This window comes from Boleophthalmus pectinirostris, unplaced genomic scaffold (genome assembly GCF_026225935.1).
Source record: "Boleophthalmus pectinirostris isolate CB_2022bp ecotype Guang Dong unplaced genomic scaffold, ASM2622593v1 HiC_scaffold_11, whole genome shotgun sequence".
Classification (NCBI taxonomy): Eukaryota; Metazoa; Chordata; class Actinopteri; order Gobiiformes; family Gobiidae; genus Boleophthalmus; species Boleophthalmus pectinirostris.
In genome coordinates this window covers 18,725,083-18,752,343 of record NW_026570994.1, presented here as the reverse complement: position 1 = coordinate 18,752,343, position 27,261 = coordinate 18,725,083, and the positions used below count along the sequence as shown (strand labels likewise).

The window sequence follows — 27,261 nt, the reverse complement described above, 5'->3', positions numbered from 1 at the left end:
CACTGAACCCAGACCAAACAACAAGGAGGACTAAACTGAACCAGGACAATCCAGGTCTAAACCAGGTCTAAACCAGGACTAAACCAGGTCTAAACCAGGACTAAAACAAACCAGACTAAACCAGGTCTAACTAAACAGGACTAAACCAGGTCTAAACCAGGACTAAAAACCAGTTCTAAACCAGGACTAAACAGGACTAAACCAGTTCTAAAACCAGGACTAAACCAAACCAGGTCTAAACCAGACTAAACCAGGTCTAAACCAGGACTAAACCAGGTCTAAACCAGGAGGACTAAACCAGTCTAAACCAGGTCTACTAAACCAGGTCTAAACCAGGACTAAACCAGGTCTAAACCAGGTCTAAACCAGGTCTAAACCAAGGACTAAACCAGGTCTAAACCAGGTCTAAACCAGGAAACTAAACCAGGTCTAAACCTAAACAGGTCTAAACCAGGACTAAACCAGGCTAAAACCAGGAACCAAAACCAGGTCTAAACAGGACTAAACCAGGTCTAAACCAGGTCTAAACCAAACTCTAAACCAGGTTCCAGCCTCCGCAGGGGCAGTATCTGATGTTAAACTGTCGGATGTGGCCGCTCTTCGCTCCTCGTTGATTGTTTTGACAGAACAGAAGGGCGGATTCTGCTGCACTTTTCTCTTCATTTTAATAAAAAAAACACAAATATTTCTGTCACAAACTGTCTCAAACATGACGGGGACGGAGGACACCCAAACCAGCTACGAGGTGAGCACTTTTAAACACACTTTTAATGACATTTTTGGACATAAATCTTCCTCTCATTCACAATCACGCCCTTTGAATAAAACTGCAGATGCTCCTGAACAATTTATACATTTATTTCCACAACATTTTCAACAATTAACTAATGAAATAATAACAAATAAAGATAGATTTTTGAAACAGTGCATTAGAAAAAGACAACAAAAAGCCCAGTCTTTATTTAACCAAATAAAAAAATATTATTGGTAGAAGAGAAATAGGAGACACGGTCCGCGCAGCGTGATTTAGTCCTGTTTTAGTTTTGTTTTAGTTTTAGTCCTGTTTTTAGTCCTGTTTAGTCTGGTTTAGTCCTTAGTCCTGGTTTAGTCCTTTAGTTTTAGTCTGGTTTTGTTGGTCTGGTTTAGTCCTGGTTATTTAGTCTGGTTTAGTCCTGGTTTAGACCTGGTTTTTAGCCTGGTTTAGTCTGGTTTTGACCTGGTTTAGTCCTGGTTTTAGGTCCTGGTTTTTTGTCCTGGTTTAGACCTGGAGTCCTGGTTAGTGTTTTAGACCTGGTTTCGTCCTGGTTTTAGTCCAGTTTTAGTCCTGGTTTAGACCTGGTTCAGTGTCTGGCAAAGAGTGGAATTACCGGGGAGAAAAAAAAGGGATATGCCCAAAATGTGAAAACAGGAAAATACCGCTGTGTAATCCATTTATTTCAACAAAGTAACTGTAATCCAAACCGAATACAGTTACTCATAATTTGTACTCTGATTACTTAATTCCGGTAAATGTAATCTATTACTCCCCAACACTGAATATTACACAAATATAAGTTATAATGTTGTTACCTCATCAGAAACAGACCTGGAGTTTTGTTTTAGTGTATTTTTTAGTTTAGTGTCCACAAAAAAGTACATTACAATAGAAATAATAATAGTTAAATCTGAAATAATAAATGTTTTTGGTATTAACAGGGTTCGTTTGGTGCTAAAGAAGCAGAGGCCATCGTCAAAGAGGTGAGTTTGTTAAATACAGAATAAACTGGGAGGATGGACATTGTTATTAATATTTGGGGTTTAGTCCTGGTTTAGTTCTAGTTTAGACCCGGTGTGGACTTTGTTTAGTGCTGGTTTAGGTCCAGTTTAGACTCAGTTTGGACCTGGTTTAGTCCTAGTTTGAGCTGCTTAAGTTCTAGTTTAGACCTAGTTTGGACCTTGTTTAGTCCTGGTTTGGACCTAGTTTGGACCTTGTTTACTCCTGGGTTGGACCTAGTTTGGACCTTGTTTACTCCTGGGTTGGACCTAGTTTGGACCTTGTTTACTCCTGGGTTGGACCTAGTTTGGACCTTGTTTACTCCTGGTTAAGCCCTGGTTAAGTCCTTGTTTAGACCTAGTTTAGTTCTGATTTAGACCTGGTTTAGTTCCAGTTTAGATCCAGTTGGGACCTGGTTTAGTCCTAATTTAGACCTGTCTTAGACCCGGTTTGGAACTGGTTTAGTCCTAGTTTTGGCCCAGTTTGGACCTGTTTTAGTCCTGGTTTAGTTCCAGTTTAGACTCGATTTGGACCTGGTTTAGTCCTGGTTTAGTTCCAGTTTAGACTCGATTTGGACCTGGTTTAGTCCTGGTTTAGTTCCAGTTTAGACTCGGTTTGGACCTGGTTTAATCCTGGTTTGGACCTGGTATAGAGTAGACCTGGTTTAGTCTTTGTTAAGTCCTAGTTTAGACCCAATTTAGACCTGGTTTAGTCCTGGTTTAGACCTGATTTAGACCTGGTTTCTATTAGAAATGATCAGGAAAAATGTTTGTGGATTTTAATTTTGTAGTTTTCTTATAAAAATCCCATGTTACGATTCAGTCCAGCTCCTGCTCCTCTGTGTCCTTTTTCCTCCGGACCTGCAGTCGCTCATATTTACTCTCATTTTTTTAATATATTTTTTTAAATATTTATTCATGCGTTTGTTTGTTTTTCTTCAGAGCATCGATGCCACGATCGGAGGAGAGGACTACAACAAAGACCAGATCAACAAATGGACCGCGGCCATTTTAGAACGCTGCCTCAGTGACCTCTGCAAACTGGGAAAACAGTACAAGTATATAGGTGAAAGAGACTAAACCAGGACTAAACCAGGACTAAACCAGGACTGAACCAGGACTAAACCAGGACTAAACCAGGACTAAACCAGGACTAAACCAGGACTAACCAGGACTGAAACCAGGACTAAACCAGGACTAAACCAGGACTGACCAGGACTGAAACAGGACTAAACCAGGACTAACCAGGACTAACCAGGACTGAACCAGGACTGAACCAGGACTAAACCAGGACTAAACCAGGACTGAACCAGGACTAAACCAGGACTAAACCAGGACTAACCAGGACTACCAGGACTGAACCAGGACCAGGACTGAACCAGGACTGAAACAGGACTAAACCAGGACTAAAGGACCAGACTAAACCAGGACTGACCCAGGACTGAAACCAGGACCAGGACTAAACCAGGACTAAACCAGGACTAAACCAGGACTAAACCAGGACTAAACCAGGACTAAACCAGGACTAAACCAGGACCAGGACCAGGACTAAACCAGGACTAAAGGACTCAACCAGGACCACTAAACCAGGACTAAACCAGGACTGAACCAGGACTGAACCAGGACTAAAACCAGTACTAAACCAGGACCAAACCAGGACTGAACCAGGACTAACCAGGACTAACCAGGACTAAACCCAGGACTGAACCAGGACTAAACCAGGACTGAACCAGGACTAAACCAGAGTCTGAACCAGGACTAAACCAGGACTGAACCAGGACTAAATCAGGACTAAACCAGGTCTAAAATGGACCTAAACCAGGGACTAAACCAGTTTAGACTCAGTTTGGACCTGTTTAGTCCTGGTTAAGTCCTAGTTTAGACTCGATATGGACCGTGTTTAGACCCAGTTTGGACCTGGTTTAGACCTGGTTAAGTCCTAGTTTAGACCCGGTTTGGATCTGGTTTAGTCCTGGTTCAGTTCTGGTTCAGTCTTGGTTTAGTCCTGGTTTAGTCCTAGTTCAGTTCTGGTTCAGTCTTGGTTTAGTCCTGGTTTAGACCCGGTTTAGATCTGGTTCAGTCCTGGTTTAGTCCTGGTTCAGTTCTGGTTCAGTCTTGGTTTAGTCCTGGTTTAGACCCGGTTTAGATCTGGTTCAGTCCTGGTTTAGTTCTGGTTTCTATTACAAATTATCAGTAAAAATGTTTGTAGATTTTAATTTAGTAGTTTTCTTATAAAAATCCACTGAACCAGAGGAGTTAAACCGGGCCAGACTAGGACAAAACTAGACTAAAACCAGCTAAACAGTTTTTATTTAACACTAATTATTCATGTTTTTATGTCAGTGACGTGTGCGGTGACTCAGAAAACCGGAGCTGGACTTCACGCGGCGAACTCCTGCTTCTGGGACACGGCTCTGGACGGTGAGAAAAACACGAAAGATCTTTGTTTTTACAGTTTTATTTCTGTCAGTGACGAGGTCCATTACCCTGCTGTCCTGGTTTAGTCTTGGTTTCAGTCCTGTTTTAGTCCTGGTTTAGTCCTTGTTTTAGACCTGGTTTAGTCCTGGTTTAGTCCTATTTTAGTCCTTTTTAGTCCTGGTTTTAGTCCTGGTTTTCGTCCTTGTTTTAGTCCTGGTTTTCGTCCTTGTTTTAGTCCTGGTTTTAGTCCTATTTTAGTCCTGGTTTAGTCCTATTTTAGTCCTGGGTTAGTTCTGGTTTTAGTCCTGGTTTAGTCCTTGTTTTAGTCCTGGTTTAGTCCTTGTTTTAGTCCTGGTTTAGTCCTATTTTAGTCCTTGTTTTAGACCTGGCTTTAGACCTGGTTTAGTCTTGCTTTTAGACCTCGTTTAGACCTGGTTTAGTCCTTGTTTTAGACTTGGTTTAGTCTTGTTTTAGACCTGCTTTAGTCCTGGTTTAGACCTGGTTTTAGACCTGGTTTAGTCTTGGTTTTAGACTTGGTTTAGTCCTGTTTTAGACCTGGTTTAGTCCTGGTTTAGTCTTGTTTTAGACCTGTTTAAGTCCTGTTTTAGACCTTTTTTAGACCTGGTTTAGTCCTGTTTTAGACCTGGTTTAGTCTTGTTTTAGACCTGGTTTAGTCCTGTTTTAGACCTGGTTTAGTCCTGTTTTAGACCTGGTTTAGTCTTGTTTTAGACCTGGTTTAGTCCTGTTTTAGACCTGGTTTAGTCCTGTTTTAGACCTGGTTTAGTCCTGTTTTAGACCTGGTTTAGTCCTGTTTTAGACCTGGTTTAGTCCTGTTTTAGACCTGGTTTAGTCCTGTTTTAGACCTGGTTTAGTCCTGTTTTAGACCTGGTTTAGTCCTGTTTTAGACCTGGTTTAGTCTTGTTTTAGACCTGGTTTAGGTAGTGTATTTATTTAGTTTAGTATCCACAAAAAACAGGAAAGGTCTTTGTTTTTTTACATTTACATTTCGATGAGTTTCGTTGTATTTAACCAACACCACAACAACATTTTTAAAGCAGTATTTTATCAGAGTTTTAATATTTTTTCTTTCTCCTTCCTCTTTTTTTTCCAGGCAGCTGCACAGTCAAATGGGAAAACCGCACCATGTATTGTATCGTCAGTGTTTTTGCTTTGTCCATTGCTTAGAAAAACAAATTATTAAAGTTTATTTATGTTTAAAACTGCCGTAAAATCACGTTACAAGCATGAAATCACGTGACGGACCGACGCAGTACCCTCTGACACCCACACGAGGGCGCTACAGTGCCACAAATGCAGTACAACCGTAAAGTGGACTTGTTTTTGTTTTTTTCTTTCTTTCTTTGCCTTTTTCAGTGATTATGCCAACAATAAATAAATAAATATATGTTTCAGTTTTTGCTTAAAATCTGTTAATATTTGACTTTTCTCATCTGTTGTTTTGGGCCAAATAAAAAAACACATTTGTACAGAAATTTGTTGTCTCTGTTTTGAATCGTTTGATTTAATAAAATTTTTGGCGTATTAATTTAAAAAGAACTGATTATAGATTCTGTTTAGTTTCTTCTGTAGCTTTTAAGTTAGGACTAAACCAGGACTAAATCAGGACTAATCTAGGCCTAAATATGGACTAAACCAGGATTAAAAGAGGACTAAACTATGTCTAAACCAGGTCTAAATAAGGTCTAAACTAGGACTAAGTCAGGACTAAATTAGGTCTAAACCAGGTCTAAACTTGGCCTAAATACAGTCTAAACTAGGTCTAAACCAGGACTAAACCAAGTCTAAACTAGGCCTAAAGCAGAACTAAACTAGGACTTAACCAGGTCTAAACTAGATCTAAATAAGGTCTAAACCAGGTCTAAACTAGGTCTAGATAAGGTCTAAACCAGATCTAAATTAGGACTAAACCAGGTCTAAACTAGAACTAAGCCAGGACTAAACCAGGTCTAAATAAGGTCTAAACTAGGTCCAAACCAGGTCTAAACCAGGTAAAATAAGGTCTAAACTAGGTCTAAACCAGGTCTAAACCAGGAATAAACCAGGACTAAAGCAGGACTAAATTAGGTCTAAACCAGGTTTAAATAAGGTCTAAACTACATCTAAACCTGGACTAAACCAGGTCTAAACCAGGACGAAACCATCTTTGAACCAGGACTGAACCAAGTCCAAGTAGTATTAGTATTATTATTATTAGTAGTAGTAGTAGTAGTACCAAATATTTTAAATAATTTTCCTCTTCTGTGCCTCTTTTATCTGAAGGCTGTTTGTAACGTGTCCATTTTATTTTCACTTAAAGAACCGTCGGTGTTAAAGTTTATTGATGTGTTTTTGTTTTTTTCTCAAATAAAAATAAAAATAATTGATTTCGTCTGAGCTTTTCACAGGTTTAATTAAAAATACTTCTGTGAAATTGGGGTTTTGGACAGAAAGAGAAAAGAGTTTGACCTGAACGTCCTCAAAAAAAAAAGTCCAAATATTTAATTATAAAGAGAATTTAAAGAACAAAGCAGTTTAACTCTTGATAAAAGAAAAAATGGATAATGCTCAAAGTGAAGAAACCAGGACTAAACCAAGACTAAGCCAGGACTAAACCAGGACTAAACCAGGACTAAACTAGGACTAAATCAGGACTAAACCAGGACTAAACCAGGACTAAACCAGGAAAAGGACTAAACCAGGACTAAACTAAACCAGGACTTAAACCAAACAAGGACTAAAACCAGGTCTAAACCAGGACTAAACCAGGTCTAAACCAGGACTAAACCAGGGTCTATGCCAGGACTAAACCAGGACTAAACAAGGACTAAACAAAGGACTAAACCAGGACTAAACCAGGATTAAACCATATTCTATGCCAGGACTAAACCAGGACTAAACCAGGATTAAACCAGGATTAAAACAGGGTCTATTCCAGGGTCTAAGCAAGGACTAAACCAGGACTAAACCAGAGTCTCTCTATGGTAGACCAGGACAAAACTAGTGACTAACCGGGACTAAATCTGGTATTGACCAGGATCTAAACAAAAACTGGACTAAATCAGGTCTTAACCAGGGTCTAAAATAAACCTCAACTAAACCAGGGCCTAAACCAGGGTCGAGACTCTAGCAGAACTAAACCAGGATCCATGCCAGGACAAAACTAGGTCTTAACCAGGGTCTCTAACCAAACTATAAGACTTGACCAGTTTTAAACCAGGACTTAACCAGGACTTAACCAGGGTCTAGACTAAACCAGGGTCTATGCCAGGATTAAATCAGGTCTTGACCAGGGTCTCTAAACCAAGGTATAAAACTAAACAAGATATAAAGCAGCTCTAAACCAGGACTATACCAGGGTCTAGAGCAGGACTAAACCAGGTCTAAACCAGGACTAAACCAGGACTAAACCAGGACTAAACCAGGACTAAACCAGGACTGAACCAGGACTGAAACCAGGACTGAACCAGGACTAAACCAGACTAAACCAGGACTAAACCAGGACTAAACCAGGACTGAAACAGGACTAAACCAGGACTGAAACAGGACTAAACCAGGACTAAACCAGGACTAAACCAGGACTAGAACAGGACTAAACAGACTAAAACAGGACAAGACTTCATCATCTGTAACAAAAAGTCTTGAAATAAAGGTTTAATACAGTAACAAATGGAATCTAAACCAGAATTGATCCAGAGTCTAGACCAGGAACTAAACCAGGATCAACACCTGGAAAAAAATAAAATAATAAAATCATAATAATAGGGCTGTGAAATGGCAGGACATTTTTAAAAACATGATTAAATAAAAAATTTTCATAAAAAAAAAAAAATAATAATAATAATAAAAAAAAAACGTTTCATTTTAGGTCAAGTTTAAAGTTTATTATTTTCGAACAGCGCCGCCTGCTGGACGAAACAAAAACAAAACTCCAAAATGGCCGCCCTGAACTCTGCAGCAGCTGGAACTTTTACAACCAGAAGATTTTAAGATTTTACAGGTAAAAGAAAAATACAAACGAGTGATTCACGCAATATTTACAGTTATTTATTTAAGTTTAACTTTAATATTCTAACATAAATGTCTTTAAAAGTACATGTGAGCTGTACAAAGCAAGTTAAAGGTAAAGAGCAACAAATGTTTAGGTCTGAAAGGGTCTGAACCAGGACTAAACCAGGACTAAACCAGGACTAAACCAGGACTAAACCAGGACTAAACCAGGACTGAAACCAGGACTAAACCAGGACTGGACTGAAACAGGACTAAACCAGGACTAAACCAGGACTAAACCAGGACTAAACCAGGACTGAACCAGGACTAAACCAGGACTAAACCAGGACTAAACCAGGACTGAAACAGGACTAAACCAGGACTAGAACAGACTAAAACAGGACAAAACCAGGTTCAAACCAGGTCTAAACCGGGTTCAAACCAGGTCTAAACCAGGTCTAAACCTTGCACTAAACCAGGTCTAAACCAGGTCTAAACCAGGTCTAAACCAGGTCTAAACCAGGTCTTAACCAGGTCTAAACCAGGTCCAAACCAGGACTAAATCAGGTCTAAACCAGGTCCAAACCAGGACTAAACCAGGTCTAAACCAGGTCTAAACCAGAACTAAACCAGAACTAAACTCTCACTAAACCAGGACTAAACCAGGACTGAAACAGGACTAAACCAGGACTAAACCAGGTCTAAACCAGGTCTAAACCAGGTCTAAACCAGGTCTAAACCCAGACTAAACGTGTACTAAACCAGAACTAAAGGAGGTCTAAACCAGGTTTAAACTAAACCAGTTCAGGACTAAAACGGTACTAAACCAGGACTTAACAAAGACTAAACCAGGACTTAATCAGGTCTTGACCAGGGGATGAATTTTGTTTAAACTAAAACCACATCAAATCTGAACTGGAGACAAGAAATAAAACAGAAACCAGGACTAAACCAGGTCCAAACCAGGTCTAAACAAGAACTAAACTAGAGCTAAACAACATTCCCAAAAATGGACAGATCCGTCTTTGAGAACTTGTTTTAAAAGGTCAAAAGGGGAAGTTTGAATTTTGAAAGCCGAAATTTCGTGAATGTTTCTGTAACTGAAAAGAAGAAGAGGAAAATTTCAAAAAAACCCAAAGTTTCAAAACATCCCCCTCCAAAAACCGAAATGACCTTTGGACATTAAGAAATCACACAGACATGTTTATTATTAGAACTAAACCATGACTAAACCAGGACTAAACCAGGACTAAAAAAGGGACTAAAACAGGTACTGAACGTGGGCTTAAACAGGACTGATCTAGGACTAAACCAGGACTAAATCAGAACTGAACCAGGGACTAAATAAGACTGATCCAGGGTCTAGACCAGGGACTAAACCACGATTAATCCAGGCATAAAACCAGGACTGAACCAAAAAGAATCAGCACTAAACCAGGATGGTCCCAGGTCTAAACCAGGTCTTGATCAGGTTTAGAACCAGGACTTAACTTGGCTTAACCGGACTGATCCTGGGTCTACACCAGGGACTAAACCAGGACATATCCAGTGTCTAGACCAGTGACTTAACCAGGCACAGAACCAGGTCTAAACCAGGTCTAAACCAGGTCTAAACCAGGTCTAAACCAGGTCTAAACCAGGTCTTGGTCAGGTTTAGAAGTTCTCCTTGTTGAAGATGAACTTGACGTCAGCCTCAGAGTGAGACAGACACTGTTTCTCCAGAGATTTCCCGAGCTGAGGAGGTCCACACAGGAACACGCCCACTTTGGTCCTGAAACACAAACATTTGACCCAAAACCTTCAGTGTCTCTGGGTCACACCAAACTCCACACAGTTTGTGAGTGTGACCCAAACTGTGTGGGTCACTAAATTAGACATTTTATGGACGTACAGGTCATGTCTATGTTGCGCCCGTCGGTCTAAGACCAGTTCTGGACTAAATGACGACCAGATTATGTCCAGTATTTGGACGTTTAACTCTGACTCCACTTGGACGTCAGTGTCCACTTAAATATTTGAACCATGGACTCGGGGACTTTTTTGGACGTCCTGGGGACGTCTGACACAGGCGCAGGAAAATGACGTTATTGATTAATATATTACTTGTTATTTATGACAAATATCAACATTGTTGTTATAAATATGATTCATTCATATTAATTTTGATTATTGTGATTTGTGTGATAATTTATTACTAATTATATATTTGAGTGCATATTTTGTTTTCTGTTTAATTAAGTAAGTAAGTTTTTTATTTATATCGCGCTTTTCACAGACATTTGTCACAAAGACCCTTTACAGAGCATTATTCACTCACTCAACACTCAGTGGTGTGGTAAAATACTGCAGCCTCAGCTGCCCTGGGGCAGACTGACTGAAGCGCGGCTGCCAATCTGCACCATCGGCCCCTGTGATCACCACCATCACTCACGCACACACCACTTTCATACCAGGCAATGTGGGTGAAGTGTCTTGCCTAAGGACACAATGACAGTTTTTTCCACTGGCGCCTCCTGTGGCTCCTGGAATTCCCAGTGTCTCCAATCCAAGTACAAACCCGACCCAGACTCTGAGCTTCTGAGTCTGACGGGATCAGACTTTGACAAGACGCTCTGGCCACAGTGTTTGGTCACTGATCAAATACTTTCTTCACATGAACATCACTGGATGAACCTCAGATCCACTGACACAAACATGAACTTCACACAGACAGTGGCTCCTCTTTTCTGCATCACTACAGGAAGGTAGTACTACTACTAGTAGTAGTAGTAGTAGTAGTAGTAGTAGTAGTAGTAGTAGTACCTTGGGTGTGTGGTGGCGATGGTGCTGAACTCATTGTCCCAGTTGGGTTTTCCGTACAGAGTTTTCTGCTTGAGTCCAGTGATGGGGTCGTTCTCCGCCTCGTGGTGAACGCGGAAGTGAGCCGCCTGAAGAAGAACCACAGAAGAACCACACGAGAACCACAGGAGAAAGAACCACAGGAGAAGAACCACAGGAGAATGACAGAAGGAGAAACCCAGAAGGACCGCAGAAGAACCACAGAAGAAGAACCAGTCAGTAAAAACAATAACACTTCTTATTTGGAAGGTGGTGACATTGGGCATGTGGTTTGCAGTAGTAGTATATTTTGTAGTATTTGTAGTAGGAGTACTGATAGTAGTATTCGTAGTATTTGTAGTATTTGTACCTCCTGCTCCTTCCAGCGTGTGAGGTAGATGTTGTAGCTCAGAAAGTCGCCCATGTCTCGTTCGTTCATTTGTTTTTCCAACGACTGAAGCAGATCAGCAAACCACTCAAACGCCTCAGTCTCCGGACACAACCAGTAGAAATAAATCTGAAACAAACCAGAACTGAACCAGGACTGAACCAGGACTGAACCAGGACTGAACCAGGATTAAACCAGGACTGAACCAGGACTGAACCAGGACTAAACCAGGACTAAACCAGATCTAAATCCATTCTAAATCAAGTCTAAACCGGGTCTAAACCCAGTCTAATCCTCATCTAAACCTGGTCTAACCCTGGTGTAAACTCTGTCTAAACCCGGTCTAAATCCAGTCTAAACCTGGTCCAAGTTTGGTCCAAATCCATTCTAAACCCTGTCTAAACCAGTCTAAACCCGGTCTAGACCCTGTCTAAACCCGGTCTAGACCCGGTCTAAACCCGGTCTAAAACCTGGTCTAAAACCCGGTCTAAACCCGGTCTAAACCCTGTCTAAACCCGGTCTAGACCCGGTCTAAACCCGGTCTAAAACCTTGTCTAAACCCGGTCTAAACCCAGTCTAAACCCGGTCTAAACCCGGTCTAGACCCGGTCTAGACCCGGTCTTACCTTCTTGGTGTAGGTGTCTTGCTGGTTCTGGATGCGTTTGTACCACACGGACTTCAGGATCGAGGCGAAGGGAGTGACTCCGATTCCGGCTCCGACCAACATCACCACCTCATACCGGAAAACATCCTCCGAGGCCGTCCCAAACGGACCGTCCACCGCGATCCTGGGACCACACAGAGACCCGGGTCAGACCAGGATCATAACCAGAAAACACAGAGACCCGGGTCAGACCAGGATCATAACCAGACCCAGGACAACAGAGACCCGGGTCAGACAGGACATAAACCAGACCACACAGAGACCCGGGTCAGACCAGGATCATAACCAGACCCAGAGAGAGACCAGAGAGACCGTAACAATTTATGTACTATTTGATAAAACTTCAGGTCCTGTTTAAATCCTCATTTAGTCCTGGTTTAGTCCTTATTTCTAGTCCTAGTCTAGTCTTGGTTCAGTCCTAATTTAATCCTAGGTTAGACCTACTTCAGTCCTGGTATAGTCCAGATTTTGTCCCAATAATCCACTCTCTTTGCTCCTCTCTCCTTCCCTCCCTTCTCTGTTTCCTTCCTCTCCTTCCTCTCTTCCTCCTCCCTCCTCCTTTCCTCTCCTCCCTCCTTCTCCCTCCTCTCTCCTCTCTCCTCTCTCTCCTTCCCTTCTCTCCTCTTCCCTCCTCTCCTTCCCTCCTCTTTCCCTCCTGTTTCCTTCCCTCCTCTCCTCCCCTCTCCTTCCCTTCCTCTCCTTCCTCCTCCTCTCTTGCTCCTCTCTCCTTCCTCTCCTCCCTCCTCTCCTCCTCCTCTCTTTCCCTCCTGTTTCCTTCCCTCCTCTCCTTCCCCCCTCTCCTTCCTTCCTGTCTCCTTCCCTCCCTCCTCTCCTTCCCTCCTCTCTCTCCTCCTCTCTCCTTCCCTCCTCTCTCCTTCCCTCCTCTCCTTCCCTTCTCTCCTTCCCTCCTCTCCTTGTCTCCTCCCTTTCCCTCCTGTCTCCTTCCCTCCTCTCTTTGCCTCCTCTGTCCTTGCCTCCTCTCTCTTTGCCTCCTCTCCTTGTCTCCTCTCTATTTGCCTCCTCTCTCCTTTCCTCCTCTCCTTGCCTCCTCTCTCGTTTCCTCCTCTCCTTGCCTCCTTTTGCTTTTCGTTCTCTCCTTCCCTCCTCTCTCTTTGCCGTCTCTCCTTTCCTCCTCTGTTCTTGCCTCCTCTCTTTGCCTCCTCTCTCCTTGTTTTCTCTCTCCTTGCCTCCTATCCTTCTTCCCTCATCTCCTCGTCTCCTCGTCTGTGGCCCCCTGTTGTGTTTTGTCCCTCTCGCTCGCCGTAGCCCGCCGCGTTCAGAATGACGGGTTATTATTTCAGATTGGTGTTGCCGCCTCTTTTCTGTCCGTAATTGTTCTTGTCATTTTCGACCCGGGAGCCGACGCAGGTTTTCTGACACCGTCGACGCGAGACGTGTCATTTTCTGTAAACGCTTCGCGGAAAAATACAAACAGAGTCATTATTTAACGAGAGACGATTGGAAAAGGACAGAGAGATGGAAAGAGATTTAAGGACGATAAAAAACGACTGATCAACTGAGAGAAACAACTGTCAACTATCTGGTTTAGACCTGGTTTAGTCCTGGTTTAGTCCTGGTTTAGTCCTGGTTTAGTCCTGCTTTAGACCTGGTTTAGACCTGGTTTAGTCCTGGTTTAGACCTGGTTTAGATTTAAGCACTAAACCACGTCAAACCCAAATCTAATCTACGTCTAAACCAGAGATGAAACCAGGACGAAACCAAGTCTAAACCAGGACTAAACCAGAGACTAAACCAGAGACTAAACCAGGTCTAAATGAGGTCTAAACCAGGACTAAACCAGAGACTAAACCAGGACTAACCAAGGTCAAACCCATGTGTAAGCCAGGTTTACACCAGGTTTAAACCAGGACTAAACCAAGTCTAAATCAGGACTAAACCAGGACTAAACCAGAGACTAAACCAGGTCTAAATGAGGTCTAAACCAGGACTAAACCAGAGACTAAACCAGAGACTAAACCAGGACTAACCAAGGTCAAACCCATGTGTAAGCCAGGTTTACACCAGGTTTAAACCAGGACTGAACCAGGACTAAACCAAGTCTAAATCAGGACTAAACCAGGTTTAAACCAGGTCTAAACTAGGACTAACCAAGGTCAAACCCATATGTAAATCAGATCTAAACCACAGACTATATCAGGACTAAACCAGCACCAACTGAAGTCTAATCCAGGTCTAAACCAGGTCGAACCCATGTGAAAACCAGACTATAAACCAGGATTTAACCAGGTCTAAACCAGGATTTAACCAGGTTCTAACCCGGGTCTAAACTAACACTAATCGAAGTCTAACCCAAGTCTAATTCAGGTCTAACCCAGGTCTAAACAGAACTAAACCAGCACTAATCACCAAGTCTAACCCAAGTCTAATCCAGGTTGAACCCAAATGTAAACCAGGTGTAAACCAGAGACTAAACAGGACTAAACCAGGTCTAACCCAAGTCTAACCCAGGATTTAACCAGGTCTATCCCAAGTCTAACCCAGGTCTAAACCCCTGTCTCACTTGGGCAGGGTCCAGGCCTGCTGTTGCTCGGGCCGGTCTCCTCCACAGGCCTTGTACAGCTCTTCGGTCCAGTCCCCCACGATGCGTATGTGGGCGCTGAAGTGGTCCTCCTCGGGGGCGGAGGTCAGGGTGAACGGGTGCCACTCCAGACGGGACACGGCCGGGCACTGCAGGAACACGTACTGACCCACCTCCATCTTAAACCCCTTCCTCTTCATCTGCAGCTCCAGGGTACGAGACGGATGCATCACCACCTGCAGGACGGAGGCGCAACTGTCAGGTAAAGTTGTTTTTTGTTTGTTTGTTTTTTGTGTGCTCTTTTTTTCGCAGAGTTCAAGCTCCCACAAGACCGAGACGAGACCGAGGCCGAGAAATCCATCAAGACCGAGACGAGACCGAGGCCAAGCTCCATCAAGACCGAGACGAGACCGAGGCCGAGCTCCATCAAGACCGAGATGAGACCGAGGCCAAGCTCCATCAAGACCGAGATGAGACCGAGGCCAAGCTTCATCCGAGATGAGACCGAGGCCGAGCTCCATCAAGACCGAGATGAGACCGAGGCTGAGCTCCATCAGAACCGAGATGAGACCGAGGCCAAGCTTCATCAAGGCCGAGACGAGACCGAGGCCAAGCTCCATCAAGACCGAGAGACCGAGAGACCGAGGCCAAGCTCCATCATCAAGACCGAGATGAGACCGAGGCCAAGCTCCATCAAGACCGAGATGAGACCGAGCCAAGCTCCATCAAAAGACCCGAGAGAGACCGAGGCCAGCTCCATCAAGACCGAGATGACCGAAGCTCCATCAAGAGCCGAGATCCATCAAGACCGAGACCGAGGCCAAGCTCCATCAAGGCCGAGACCGAGTCCATCAAGACCGACCGAGGCCAAGCTCATCAAGACCGAGATGAGAGACCGAGGCCGAGCTCCATCAAGACCGAGATGAGACCGAGGCCGAGCTCCATCAAGACCGAGACGAGACCGAGGCCAAGCTCCATCAAGACCGAGATGAGACCGAGGCCAAGCTCCATCAAGACCGAGATGAGACCGAGGCCGAGCTCCATCAAGACCGAGATGAGACCGAGGCCAAGCTCCATCAAGACCGAGATGAGACCGAGGCCAAGCTCCATCAAGGCCGAGCCGAGATGAGACCGAGGCCGAGAAGCTCCATCAAGACCGAGATGAGACCGAGGCCAAGCTCCATCAAGACCGAGATGAGACCGAGGCCAAGCTCCATCAAGACCGAGACGAGACCGAGGCCAAGCTCCATCAAGACCGAGATGAGACCGAGGCCGAGCTCTCATCAAGACCGAGATCCATCAAGAGACCGAGGCCAAGCTCCATCAGACCGAGACGAAGACGAGATGAGACCGAGGCCAAGCTCCACAGGAGACGAGAGGCCAAGCTCCATCAAGACCGAGATGAGACCGAGGCCAAGCTCCATCAAGACCGAGATGAGACCGAGGCCAAGCTCCATCAAGACCGAGATGAGACCGAGGCCAAGCTCCATCAAGACCGAGATGAGAGACCGAGGCCAAGCTCCATCAAGACCGAGATGAGACCGAGGCCAAGCTCCATCAAGATGAGACCGACCGAGAAGACCGAGAGACCCGAGGCCAAGCTCCATCAAGACCGAGATGAGACCGAGGCCAAGCTCCATCAAGACCGAGACGAGACCGAGGCCAAGCTTCATCAAGACCGAGATGAGACCGAGGCCAAGCTTCATCAAGACCGAGAGTCTAATATTAGCAGTTATATCACACTGGGGGTATTCTACATGTATGTCTATGGCGGAATGTTAATCAGTTTTCATGGTGACACAGTGCGCACATGAGCAAACACAGTCAAAAAAGCTTTAAGATTGTCTTTAATCTAGTGTTGTGGTCAAGGCCGCACTAATTGAGACCAAGACCATTCTGAGACCACAGGGTCCCGAGACCAAGACAAGACCAAGACCTGTGAGATTTTTAAAGGTCAAGACTGAGACAAGACTGAGACCACAGCCCATCGAGACCAAATCAAGACCATGTTTGTCATTTCCTACATTTATCACACTCATTGAGTGTCAGACCTTGAGTCCGAGACAAGACCGAGTCCAAGCACCATCAAGACCGAGTCAAGACTGAGGTTAAATGCACTAAAGTCAGAGATGAAACTAAGACCATAAAAAAGCGGTCTTGAGGCTGGCCTCGAGTATTACAACACTACTGGAAACCCAAGAAAAAATACAAAATATATGTTTAGACCTGGTTTAGTCCTGGTTTAGACCTGGTTTAGTTGTGGTTTAGTTTTAAGCACTAAACCACGTCAAAACCAAATCTAATCTAGGTCTAATCCAGGTCTAAACCAGGATTTAACCAGATCTAACCCAGGTGGAACCCATGTGTAAACCAGGTCTAAACCAGAGATTAAAATAGGACTAAACTAAGACTAAACGAGAACTGAATCAGGTTTAAATCAGGAATAAACAAGAGACTAAACCAGGACTATATTGGGTCTAACCCAGATCTAAACCAGCACTAACCCAAGTCGAACCCAAATCTAATCCAGGTCTAAACCAGGATTTAACCAGGTCTGACCCAGATCTAAACCAGCACTAACCAAAATCTAACTGAAGTCTACCCAGGTCTAAACCAGGTCTAACTCATGTGTAAACCAGGTCTAAACCAGAGACTAAACCAGGCATAAACAAGAGACTACACCAGGACTAAATCAGGCCTACCCCAGGTCTAATCCACCTCTAAACCAGCAGTGATCGAAATCTAATCCAAGTCTGATCTGTTCAGGAGGAGGAGACTGACTAAATGAAAAACTATTGGCTAATGCGCATTAGTTTGTGACTGTAATGTTATTTGAGAGTCAGTTTTCAGATCATTTTAGTACAAACCTGGCACATTTATAATTTTCTGATTATTTATTTATTTTTAATTATTTATTTATTTTTTTACAAACCTTGGTGATGACGACTTTCTGGTGAGATCTGTAAAGTCGAACGAGCCGCTCACAAACGTACAGGAACATGGGCCCCACCACCCACTTCCACGTCTGAAAACAACAAGAAAAAACAGGACTGAATCAGGACTACAACAGGACTAAACCAAGACTGAACCAGGACTAAACCAGGACTAAACCAGATCTAACCCAGTCTAAAGCAGCTTTTAACCCAAAATATGGTCTAAACTGAGTCTAAACTTGGTCTAAACCCAGTCTATACCAGAATTTGAATTTATTTAGTTAGACCCTAACCCTAAACCTGGTCTAAACCTGGTCTAAACCCGGTCTAAACCCGGTCTAAACCCGGTCTAAACCCGGTCTAGATGTGGACTCACCATTGGGGGGTTTCCGGCGAACTCCGGCACCGCGCAGCCGGACCCGTTCCTGCCCCAGTCCTGGAAGTGCTCGGAGCAGTTTTCCGGATCGTTGGTCTCCAGACTCTGATTCGTCTGACCACGAACTATTCTCCTGAAAATACAAATACACAGACGGAATATGAGAGGAAGGACTAGTACTACAGATACTACTACTACTACTACTACTACTACTACTACTACTACTACTGATACTACTATTACTACTACTACTACTACTACTGATACTACTACTACTACTACTACTACTACTACTACTACTACTACTACTGATACTACTACTACTACTACTATACTTACTACTGATACTACTTACTACTACTACTACTACTACTACTACTACTGATACTACTGATACTACTACTACTACTACTACTACTACTACTACTACTACTACTACTGATACTACTACTACTACTACTACTACTACTGATACTACTACTACTACTACTACTGATACTACTACTACTACTACTACTACTACTACTACTACTACTGATACTACTACTACTACTACTACTACTACTACTACTGATACTACTATACTACTACTACTACTACTACTACTACTACTACTGATACTACTATTACTATTACTGATACTACTACTACTATTACTATTACTACTACTACTACTACTACTACTGATACTACTGATACTACTACTACTACTACTACTACTACTACTACTACTACTACTACTACTACTACTACTACTACTACTACTACTGATACTACTACTACTACTACTACTACTACTACTACTACTACTACTACTACTACTACTACTACTACTACTACTGATACTACTACTACTACTACTACTACTACTACTACTACTACTACTACTGACTACTACTACTACTACTACTGCTACTACTGCTACTACTACTACTACTACTACTACTGCTACTTACTACTACTACTGCTACTACTACTACTACTACTGCTACTGCTACTACTACTACTACTACTGATACTACTACTGCTACTCCTCCTCCTCCTACTACTACTACTAGTATTACTACTACTCCTAAGATACAAAAACTACTACCAAACGTCCAAACTACCAAGTTCAATCAGATCTAAACCAGGTCTTAATCGAGACTTTTCTCACTGGAATCCGTGGAAGACGAGTCCGATGAAGAAGATGACGAAGAGGTGGTGCGTGAACCAGAAGACCTCGAAGTACGACCTCCGTATGACCTCTGTGGACGACGTGATGATGAGGATCAGAGCCAGAGTGATGACCACGCCCGTCAGACCCGCCACCGTGGTGAACATCACGATGGTCTGGGACTGAAACACAGAGAAACCAGGACTAAACCAGGACTGAACAAGGACTGAACAAGGACTGAACCAGCACTGAACCAGGACTGGACCAGGACTGGACCAGGACTGAACCAGGGCTAAACTAGGACTAAACCAGGACTAAAAGAGGACTAAACCAGGACTAAAACAGGACTAAAACAGGACTAAACCAAGGACTAAAACAGGACAAAACCAGGACTGAACTAGGACTAAACCAGGACTAAAAACAGGACTAAACCAGGACTAAAACAGGACAAAACCAGGACTGCATTAGGATTAAACCAGGGCTAAAACAGGACTAAAACAAGACTAAATCAGGGCTGAACCAGGACTAAACCAAGGACTAAACCAGGACTAAGCCAGGACTAAACCAAGGACTGCACCAGATCTGAACCAGGGCTGAACCAGGATTAAACCAAGAACTAAACCAGGACTAAACCAAGGACTGAACCAAGACTAAACCAGGACTTGAACCAGGACTAAACCGGGACTGAACCAGGACTGATCCAAGACCAGGACCAACCAGACTAAACCAGGACCAGGACTTAACCAGGACTAAACCAAAACTGAACCAGGACTAAATCAAGGACTAAAGCAGGACTAAACTCGGACTAGGAGCTCAAAACGCTCTCATTTACTCCGAATATTGTGTTTAAACAGAATAAAATGAATAAAACCACAGATGGGAAGCAGGTTTATTGAATCATAAACAAACACTTTGGTCTTTGTAAAGTCGGAACTAAAGCAGAAGTCTCCGTCTGAAGCAGGAAGTGTTTTGAGGAAAAGGTTTTCTGAGGCAAAGGGAGATTTTACGCTGATGTAGTAATATTTATCTTATTGAGACACAGTGACGCAATGACACATACATAACTTTATTCATCTGTTTGGATCTGATTTTATAAGAACAAACCTGGACTAAACCTGGACTAAAATGGGTATAAATTTGGTCTAAACATTTGGACTAAAATTTGAACGAAACCTGGTCTAAACCCCGTCTAAATCTGGACTAAACCTGGACTTAAACTTGGTCTAAATCTCGACTAAACCTGCAGTAAAACGGGTATAAAGTTGGTCTAAACGTGGTCTAAATCTGGACTAAACCTGGATTTAACCTGGTCTAAACCCATTCTAAATCTGGATTAAACTGGGACTAAACTTGGACTAAACCTGGACTAAACCTGATCTAAACCCAGTCTAAATCTGGTTTAAACTTGGACTTAGCCTGGTCTAAACCTGGACTTAACCTGGTCTAAATCTCGACTAAACCTGGACTAAACCTGCACTAAAACGGGTATAAAGTTGATCTAAACGTGGTCTAAATCTGGACTAAACCTGGATTTAACCTGGTCTAAACCCAGTCTAAATCTGGATTAAACTGGGACTAAACTTGGACTAAACCTGGACTAAACCTGATCTAAACCCAGTCTAAATCTGGTCTAAACTTGGACTTAGCCTGGTCTAAACCTGGACTTAACCTGGTCTAAACCCAGTCTAACTCAGGTTTTTATCATCTCATTGGAGTGTTTGGGATCTAAACTTGGTCTAAATCCGGTCTAAACCCAGGTCTTACCGTCTCATTGGAGCGTATGGGGTTGAGGAAGGAGGCGTTGTCATTGGTTCCGATCTGGGACAGGACAAATTGGATGGTCTGGTTCTGGTCCAGCTGAGCGTTCATGAAGAACTCAAAGTTAAACAGGTGAGCCACGATGTGCACCGCTAAACACACACACGCAGACACAACAGTTTATTTTGAGTTAGACCAGGTTTTATCAGACTTTGAGTCCGGGCAGGGGCGTCGAAACCCCCTCGTACCTGTGTGAAAGGCGATCATGTACGCCACCAGTTTGTGGAAGGTGAGATTTCTGTCCAACTGACGAGCGGCCGTGCGACTGCAGCACTGAGAAAGAGAATGAGAGCGTGAGATTTTTTTTTTTTTCGGTGACCCGACCCAGAGTCCTGCATAGGTCCAATTTTAGAGACCCACACCCACCCGGACCCATTAACTTTCCACCCGTTACCGCCCGGTGCGCCCGTGTAGACCATCAGGTGACCGCAGGCGAAAGCACCAGCGAGGTAAGTGCGGTCGTCGCCTGATGGCGTTTTGCGGACACTCTGCTCCACAGACTCAGGCTTCTCTCTCTCTTAAGTCCACGGGTACTCGACCTGGAGCAGGACTCTGACCCGACCTGGTGCAGGACTACACTACACACACTACACACACACTACACACACACTACACACACACACTACACACACTACACACACTACACACACACACACACTACACACACTACACACACACTACACACACACTACACACACTACACACACACACTACACACACACTACACACACTACACACACACACTACACACACACACACACTACACACACACACACACACTACACACACTACACACACACTACACACACACACACTACACACACACTACACACACACTACACACACTACACACACTACACACACTACACACACTACACACACTACACACACACTACACACACACACTACACACACACACTACACACACACTACACACACTACACACACACACACACTACACACACTACACACACACACACTACACACACACTACACACACACTACACACACACACACTACACACACACACACACACTACACACACACACACACTACACACACTACACACACACACACACACACTACACACACACTACACACACTACACACACACACACTACACACACACTACACACTACACACACACACACACACACACTACACACACTACACACACTACACACACACTACACACACTACACACACACTACACACACACACACACTACACACACACACACACACTACACACACACTACACACACTACACACTACACACACTACACACACACACACACACACACACACACTACACACACTACACACACACTACACACACTACACACACTACACACACTACACACACACACTACACACACACTACACACACACACACTACACACACTACACACACATACACACACACTACACACACACTACACACACACTACACACACTACACACACTACACACACACTACACACACTACACACACACACACTACACACACTACACACACACTACACACACTACACACACTACACACACACACACACACTACACACACACTACACACACACTAACACAACCTACACTACACACACACACACACACTACACACACACTACACACACACTACACACACTACACACACACTACACACACACTACACACACACACACACACAACACACTACACACACTACACACACTACACACACTACACACACACACACTACACACACACTACACACACACACACACACACACACACTACACACTACACACACACACACACACACTACACACACACACACACACACACTACACACACTACACACACTACACACACTACACACACTACACACACTACACACACTACACACACACTACACACACTACACACACTACACACACACACTACACACACACTACACACACTACACACACTACACACACTACACACACTACACACACACTACACACACACTACACACACACTACACACACTACACACACTACACACACACTACACACACTACACACACACTACACACACACACACTACACACACACACACTACACACACACACACACTACACACACTACACACACTACACACACACTACACACACTACACACACACACACACACTACACACACTACACACACTACACACACTACACACACTACACACACACACACTACACACACTACACACACTACACACACTACACACACACACACACTACACACACTACACACACTACACACTACACACACTACACACACTACACACACTACACCACACTACACACACACACACACTACACACACTACACACACACTACACACACACACACACACTACACACACACACACACACACACACACACACTACACACACTACACACACACTACACACACACACACACTACACACACACTACACACACTACACACTACACACTACACACACTACTACACACACTACACACACACACACTACACACTACACACACTACACACACTACACACACTACACACACACTACACACACACACACACTACACACACTACACACACACACACACTACACACACACTACACACTACACACACTACACACACACTACACACACTACACACACACTACACACACTACACACACTATATCCTTGACAGTTTTTAGAGCCGCTGGAAATATTGTAACTCCGGGCGCTATACTGCACTGCAGGAGAAATTCCCTAACTACGACAGCCCTAGTGTGAATATCTTGGTACCTGTGCAGTATACGTTGTGTGTATATAATGTGTGTATGTGTTGTGTGTATGTTGTGTACCTGTATAGTTCCTCGGAGGAAGGAGAGCAGGTTTCTACAGACTGGGAGCAGGATCAACATACAGTTAAAGTTGAGACACGCAGCTGGAGCTCGGGCCCAAGACAACGCTTGCTGAAAAAAGAGAAAGTACACAAATATACTACGAGTCTTCGAGTATTCTGCAAGTACTACTGCTGCTACTATCTCTGTGTATTTTATCCAAATGATGACTGTCGTGAAGGTGTATAGAGTCTAAAAATCACTTCCTGTATTACCAGATGACATCACAAGGTGGAACTCAGTGTTTGAAAGAAAATCTTAATCTGCAGGGTTTGTGCGAATGAAACAAAACAGAGCTCCAGATATTCCAAACTCTAACTTAAAAGGTGCATGGAGATGTTATTGCTTTTTTCTGGAATGTTCCGCAGTATGGCATTAAACCTTTCTGGCTTCATGGAGAGGCGAAGTTACCAGAGAGACCACAGTCAGAATCAATGTTTTTCTAGGTATTTTTGAGCCGTAAAACCACCTGTAAGTGAATAAATGTAAAGTAGAGCTGTTTAAAGTCACACTGTGGAACATTCCGGGAAAAGAAAAGTGAGTTTCTCGCGTGCTTCTGTGCACTTGAGGGATATAAAGTAATTACAGTAAAAGTTGTGAGGAAACAGCTGTGAATTTAGAGGAAGCGAAAACAAAAGGGGCTTTCTGTAGGAAATAATTAAACTGTAAAGCTCTTGTTCAATGTGAAAGACAAGAGGACTGAACCAGAACTAAACCAGGACTGAACCAGGACTGAACAAGGACTAAACTAGGACTAAAACAGGACTAAACCAGGACTAAACCAGGTCTAAACCAAGACTAAACAAGGGCTGAACCAGGACAAAACCAGGACTAAAACTGGGCTAAACCAGGACTAAACTAGGACTAAACCAAGACTGAACCAAGGCTTAACCAGGACTGAACCAGGACTAAACCAGGACAAAACCAGGACTAAACTAGGACTAAACCAGAAAAAAAAGACTTAACCTGGACTAAACCAGAGCTAAACTAGGGCTAAACCAGGAATAAACTAGCGACTAAACCAGGGCTGAACCAGAGACTGAACCAGGGGCTAAACCATGACTAAACCAGGACTAAACCAGGACCTAAACCGGGACTGAACCAGAGACTGAACCAGGACTAAATTTGGGACTAAAACAGGGCTGAACCAGAAAAAAAACAAGACTAAAGCAGGACTAAACCAAGGCTGAACCATGACTAAACCAAGATCTAAACCAGGACTGAACTAGGACTAAACCAGGACGAAACCAGAGACTAACCCAAGACTTAACCAGGGCTGAACAAGAGAGTAAACTAGGGATTCTATGTCTAAACCAGGACTAAACCAGGATCTAAACCAGGATCTAAACCAGAACCAAACCAGGTCTGACCCAGGACTGAACCAGGACTCACCCCGAGCAGGACTCTGGTGTAGAACCACTTGGGAGTGAGGAAGGCCATGTAAAAGTGAACAAACAGGAACGCGTTGATGCCCAGCCAGACCAGCTGAAAGACGAGAGAATACAGGACGAAATTAAAGACGCACTGTGGAACTTTTCTAGTGAATGGATCTGTCTATCTTAATGGAGACAAGAAGAGCACAAGAGAAGCCACCATACAGAGTTACAGGTTAGATTTGTAGAACTTTTGTGTTTTGTTTCTTTTACCTTAAACTGTACAACACTAAAATACAAGAAAATATTAAAAACACGGTGGAGCACTTCCTGTATGACCACATGACATCACAAGGTGGATCAGAGTGTTTTCAGTTTGAGAAAATAATATAATACGGGACCTTTAAGTTACACAGTGCATGTTAAATATTGATTTAAAAAGCTCATATAATTTGACGTTTTTAGCTGCACAAATTTGGTCTTATTAATATTGCGAAGACTAAATATAAAAAAAAAAAAAATCTAATTAGTTTCTCACAGTTTATTACTTCTTTTGAATAAAAAAATAACATCTTTTAGTTCTAGAAAAAGAAATTAAAGTAAAATAAATAAATGAAACTGAAATACTTACAATGACAAAGATAGAAAGTCCTTCGTTGGCTGCAAAATTCCCCATATTTATTTTTGTATTTATTTGTTTTAGAAGAATGGAGAGATGAGCAGAGGAGGAGAGGGACCAGAGTGAGATGAACAGATCCGAGGACAAGAGATTTCACCAGAATTTAGAGCTCTCTGACTGGACGGAAACCAGGAAGTGTGAAGCAACTTTAATCAAATAAGGAAATACATTCTCATGACAAAGTGTGGTAAATATAAAGAGTGATAAGGAGTATTTGTGGTAGTATTGGAGTATTATGTATTCCTGGTTTTGAACTGGGTGTAGTCCTGCATATTGTCAGTTACTATTGGACCAAGGGTGGACCTGGTTTAACTTTCAACTTTCTGCTTTTGTATTTCTGTTAGAGGAGTTAGTTTATGGAACAATCTGAGTGACGATTAAAAAAAAAAAAAGTTGTAGTCTATGTTTAGTTTTATTTTGTTTTGTAAAATGACCAAATAAAACTGCTACTACAGTAAACCACAGCTTAAGCTCAGCTCAACAATGCAGACAGACACTGTAAAAAAACAAAACAATATTTAGCAAAGTTAAATGAAATGGAATAAGTATGTTTTTCTTAATTCAAGCAACATTTGATTTTGTTTCTTATTTTAAGTGCAAAAAGTTGTTTTTCTTATTAGGTCTTATTAAGCGTAGCAAGATGTGTTTTCATATTTTAAGTATAAAAAATCTTATTCCACTGGCAGATAATTTTACTTGTCAAGTGAAATTTACTCAAATAATGATAAAACTTTATTAATTAAAGTCAGTTTAACTAGGCTAGATTTTGTTTTTTACTATGTACATTCCCTTAAAAATAGGCAAATAATGAGCAGGAAATCTAACCAAATTTCACCACGATTGATCCAAGCTATAAGAGCATTCATCTTCATTATCCTTCCATTTTCTGCTTTATCCGTTGCCAAGTTGTGGGGGCAGCAGTCTAAGCAGGGCCTCCCAGACTTCCCTTTCCACGCCCACTTCCTCCAGTTCCTCCAGGGAAACCCCGAAGCATTCCCAGGCCAGCCCAGAGACATAGTCCCTCCAGCGTGTCTTGGGTCTTCCCCGGGGCCTCCTTGTGGTGGGACATGCCCAAAACATCTCCCAGAATGCATCTGGAACAGTTGTCCGAGCCTCAACCGCTCCTCTCGACGTGGAGGAGCAGCGGCTCTACTCTGAGCTCCTTCCATGTGACTGAGCTCTTCACCCTGTCTCTAAGGGAGCGAACCCAGACACCCTTCGAAGGAACTCATTTTGTATCCGCGATCTCGTCCTTTCGGTCATTACCCAGAGCACATGACCATAGTTGAGGGGAGGAACGTAGATTGATGGTAAATCTAGAGCTTCGTCTTTCAGCTCAGCTCCCTCTTCACCGCAACAGTCCGATACAGCGATCACTGCCGACACTGCACCCGTCCACCTGTCAATCCCACACTCCATCCTCCCCTCATTCGAGAACAAAACCCCGAGATACTTGAACTCCTCCACTTGAGGCAGAAACTCTT

At 43.3% G+C, this 27,261-nt stretch overlaps 3 protein-coding genes across 3 annotated transcripts in view; 2 read left to right on the top strand and 1 right to left on the bottom strand.

Annotated features, from left to right (window-relative positions):
* The first annotated feature begins 587 nt into the window (after window positions 1–587).
* On the top strand, window positions 588–5,663 carry LOC110156619 (dynein light chain Tctex-type 1-like). Its single transcript, XM_055165794.1, has 5 exons — window positions 588–745; window positions 1,696–1,737; window positions 2,695–2,818; window positions 4,096–4,173; window positions 5,282–5,663. The coding sequence occupies exons 1-5, from the start codon at window positions 710–712 to the stop codon at window positions 5,353–5,355; spliced, it is 354 nt and encodes a 117-aa protein (XP_055021769.1). The 5' UTR covers window positions 588–709; the 3' UTR covers window positions 5,356–5,663.
* Window positions 5,664–8,572: 2,909 nt separating this feature from the next.
* Window positions 8,573–25,864, bottom strand: LOC110156598 (cytochrome b-245 heavy chain). The gene is made up of 13 exons (XM_020920798.2): window positions 25,730–25,864; window positions 25,118–25,210; window positions 23,687–23,797; window positions 21,037–21,121; window positions 20,795–20,940; window positions 19,031–19,212; window positions 17,875–18,007; window positions 17,498–17,590; window positions 14,548–14,801; window positions 11,988–12,150; window positions 11,345–11,491; window positions 10,960–11,084; window positions 8,573–9,928 (listed from the first exon to the last, which is right to left on the bottom strand). Exons 1-13 carry the CDS (start codon window positions 25,772–25,774, stop codon window positions 9,811–9,813), a joined length of 1,695 nt encoding a protein of 564 aa, XP_020776457.1. The 5' UTR covers window positions 25,775–25,864; the 3' UTR covers window positions 8,573–9,810.
* LOC110156618 (prolactin receptor-like) overlaps window positions 25,824–27,261 on the top strand; it is a 54,826-nt gene continuing 53,388 nt past the window's right edge. Inside the window, exon 1 of the mRNA XM_055167021.1 lies at window positions 25,824–25,964. The gene's annotated coding sequence lies outside the window, so the exon portion shown is untranslated. The remainder of the gene's footprint in view (window positions 25,965–27,261) is intronic.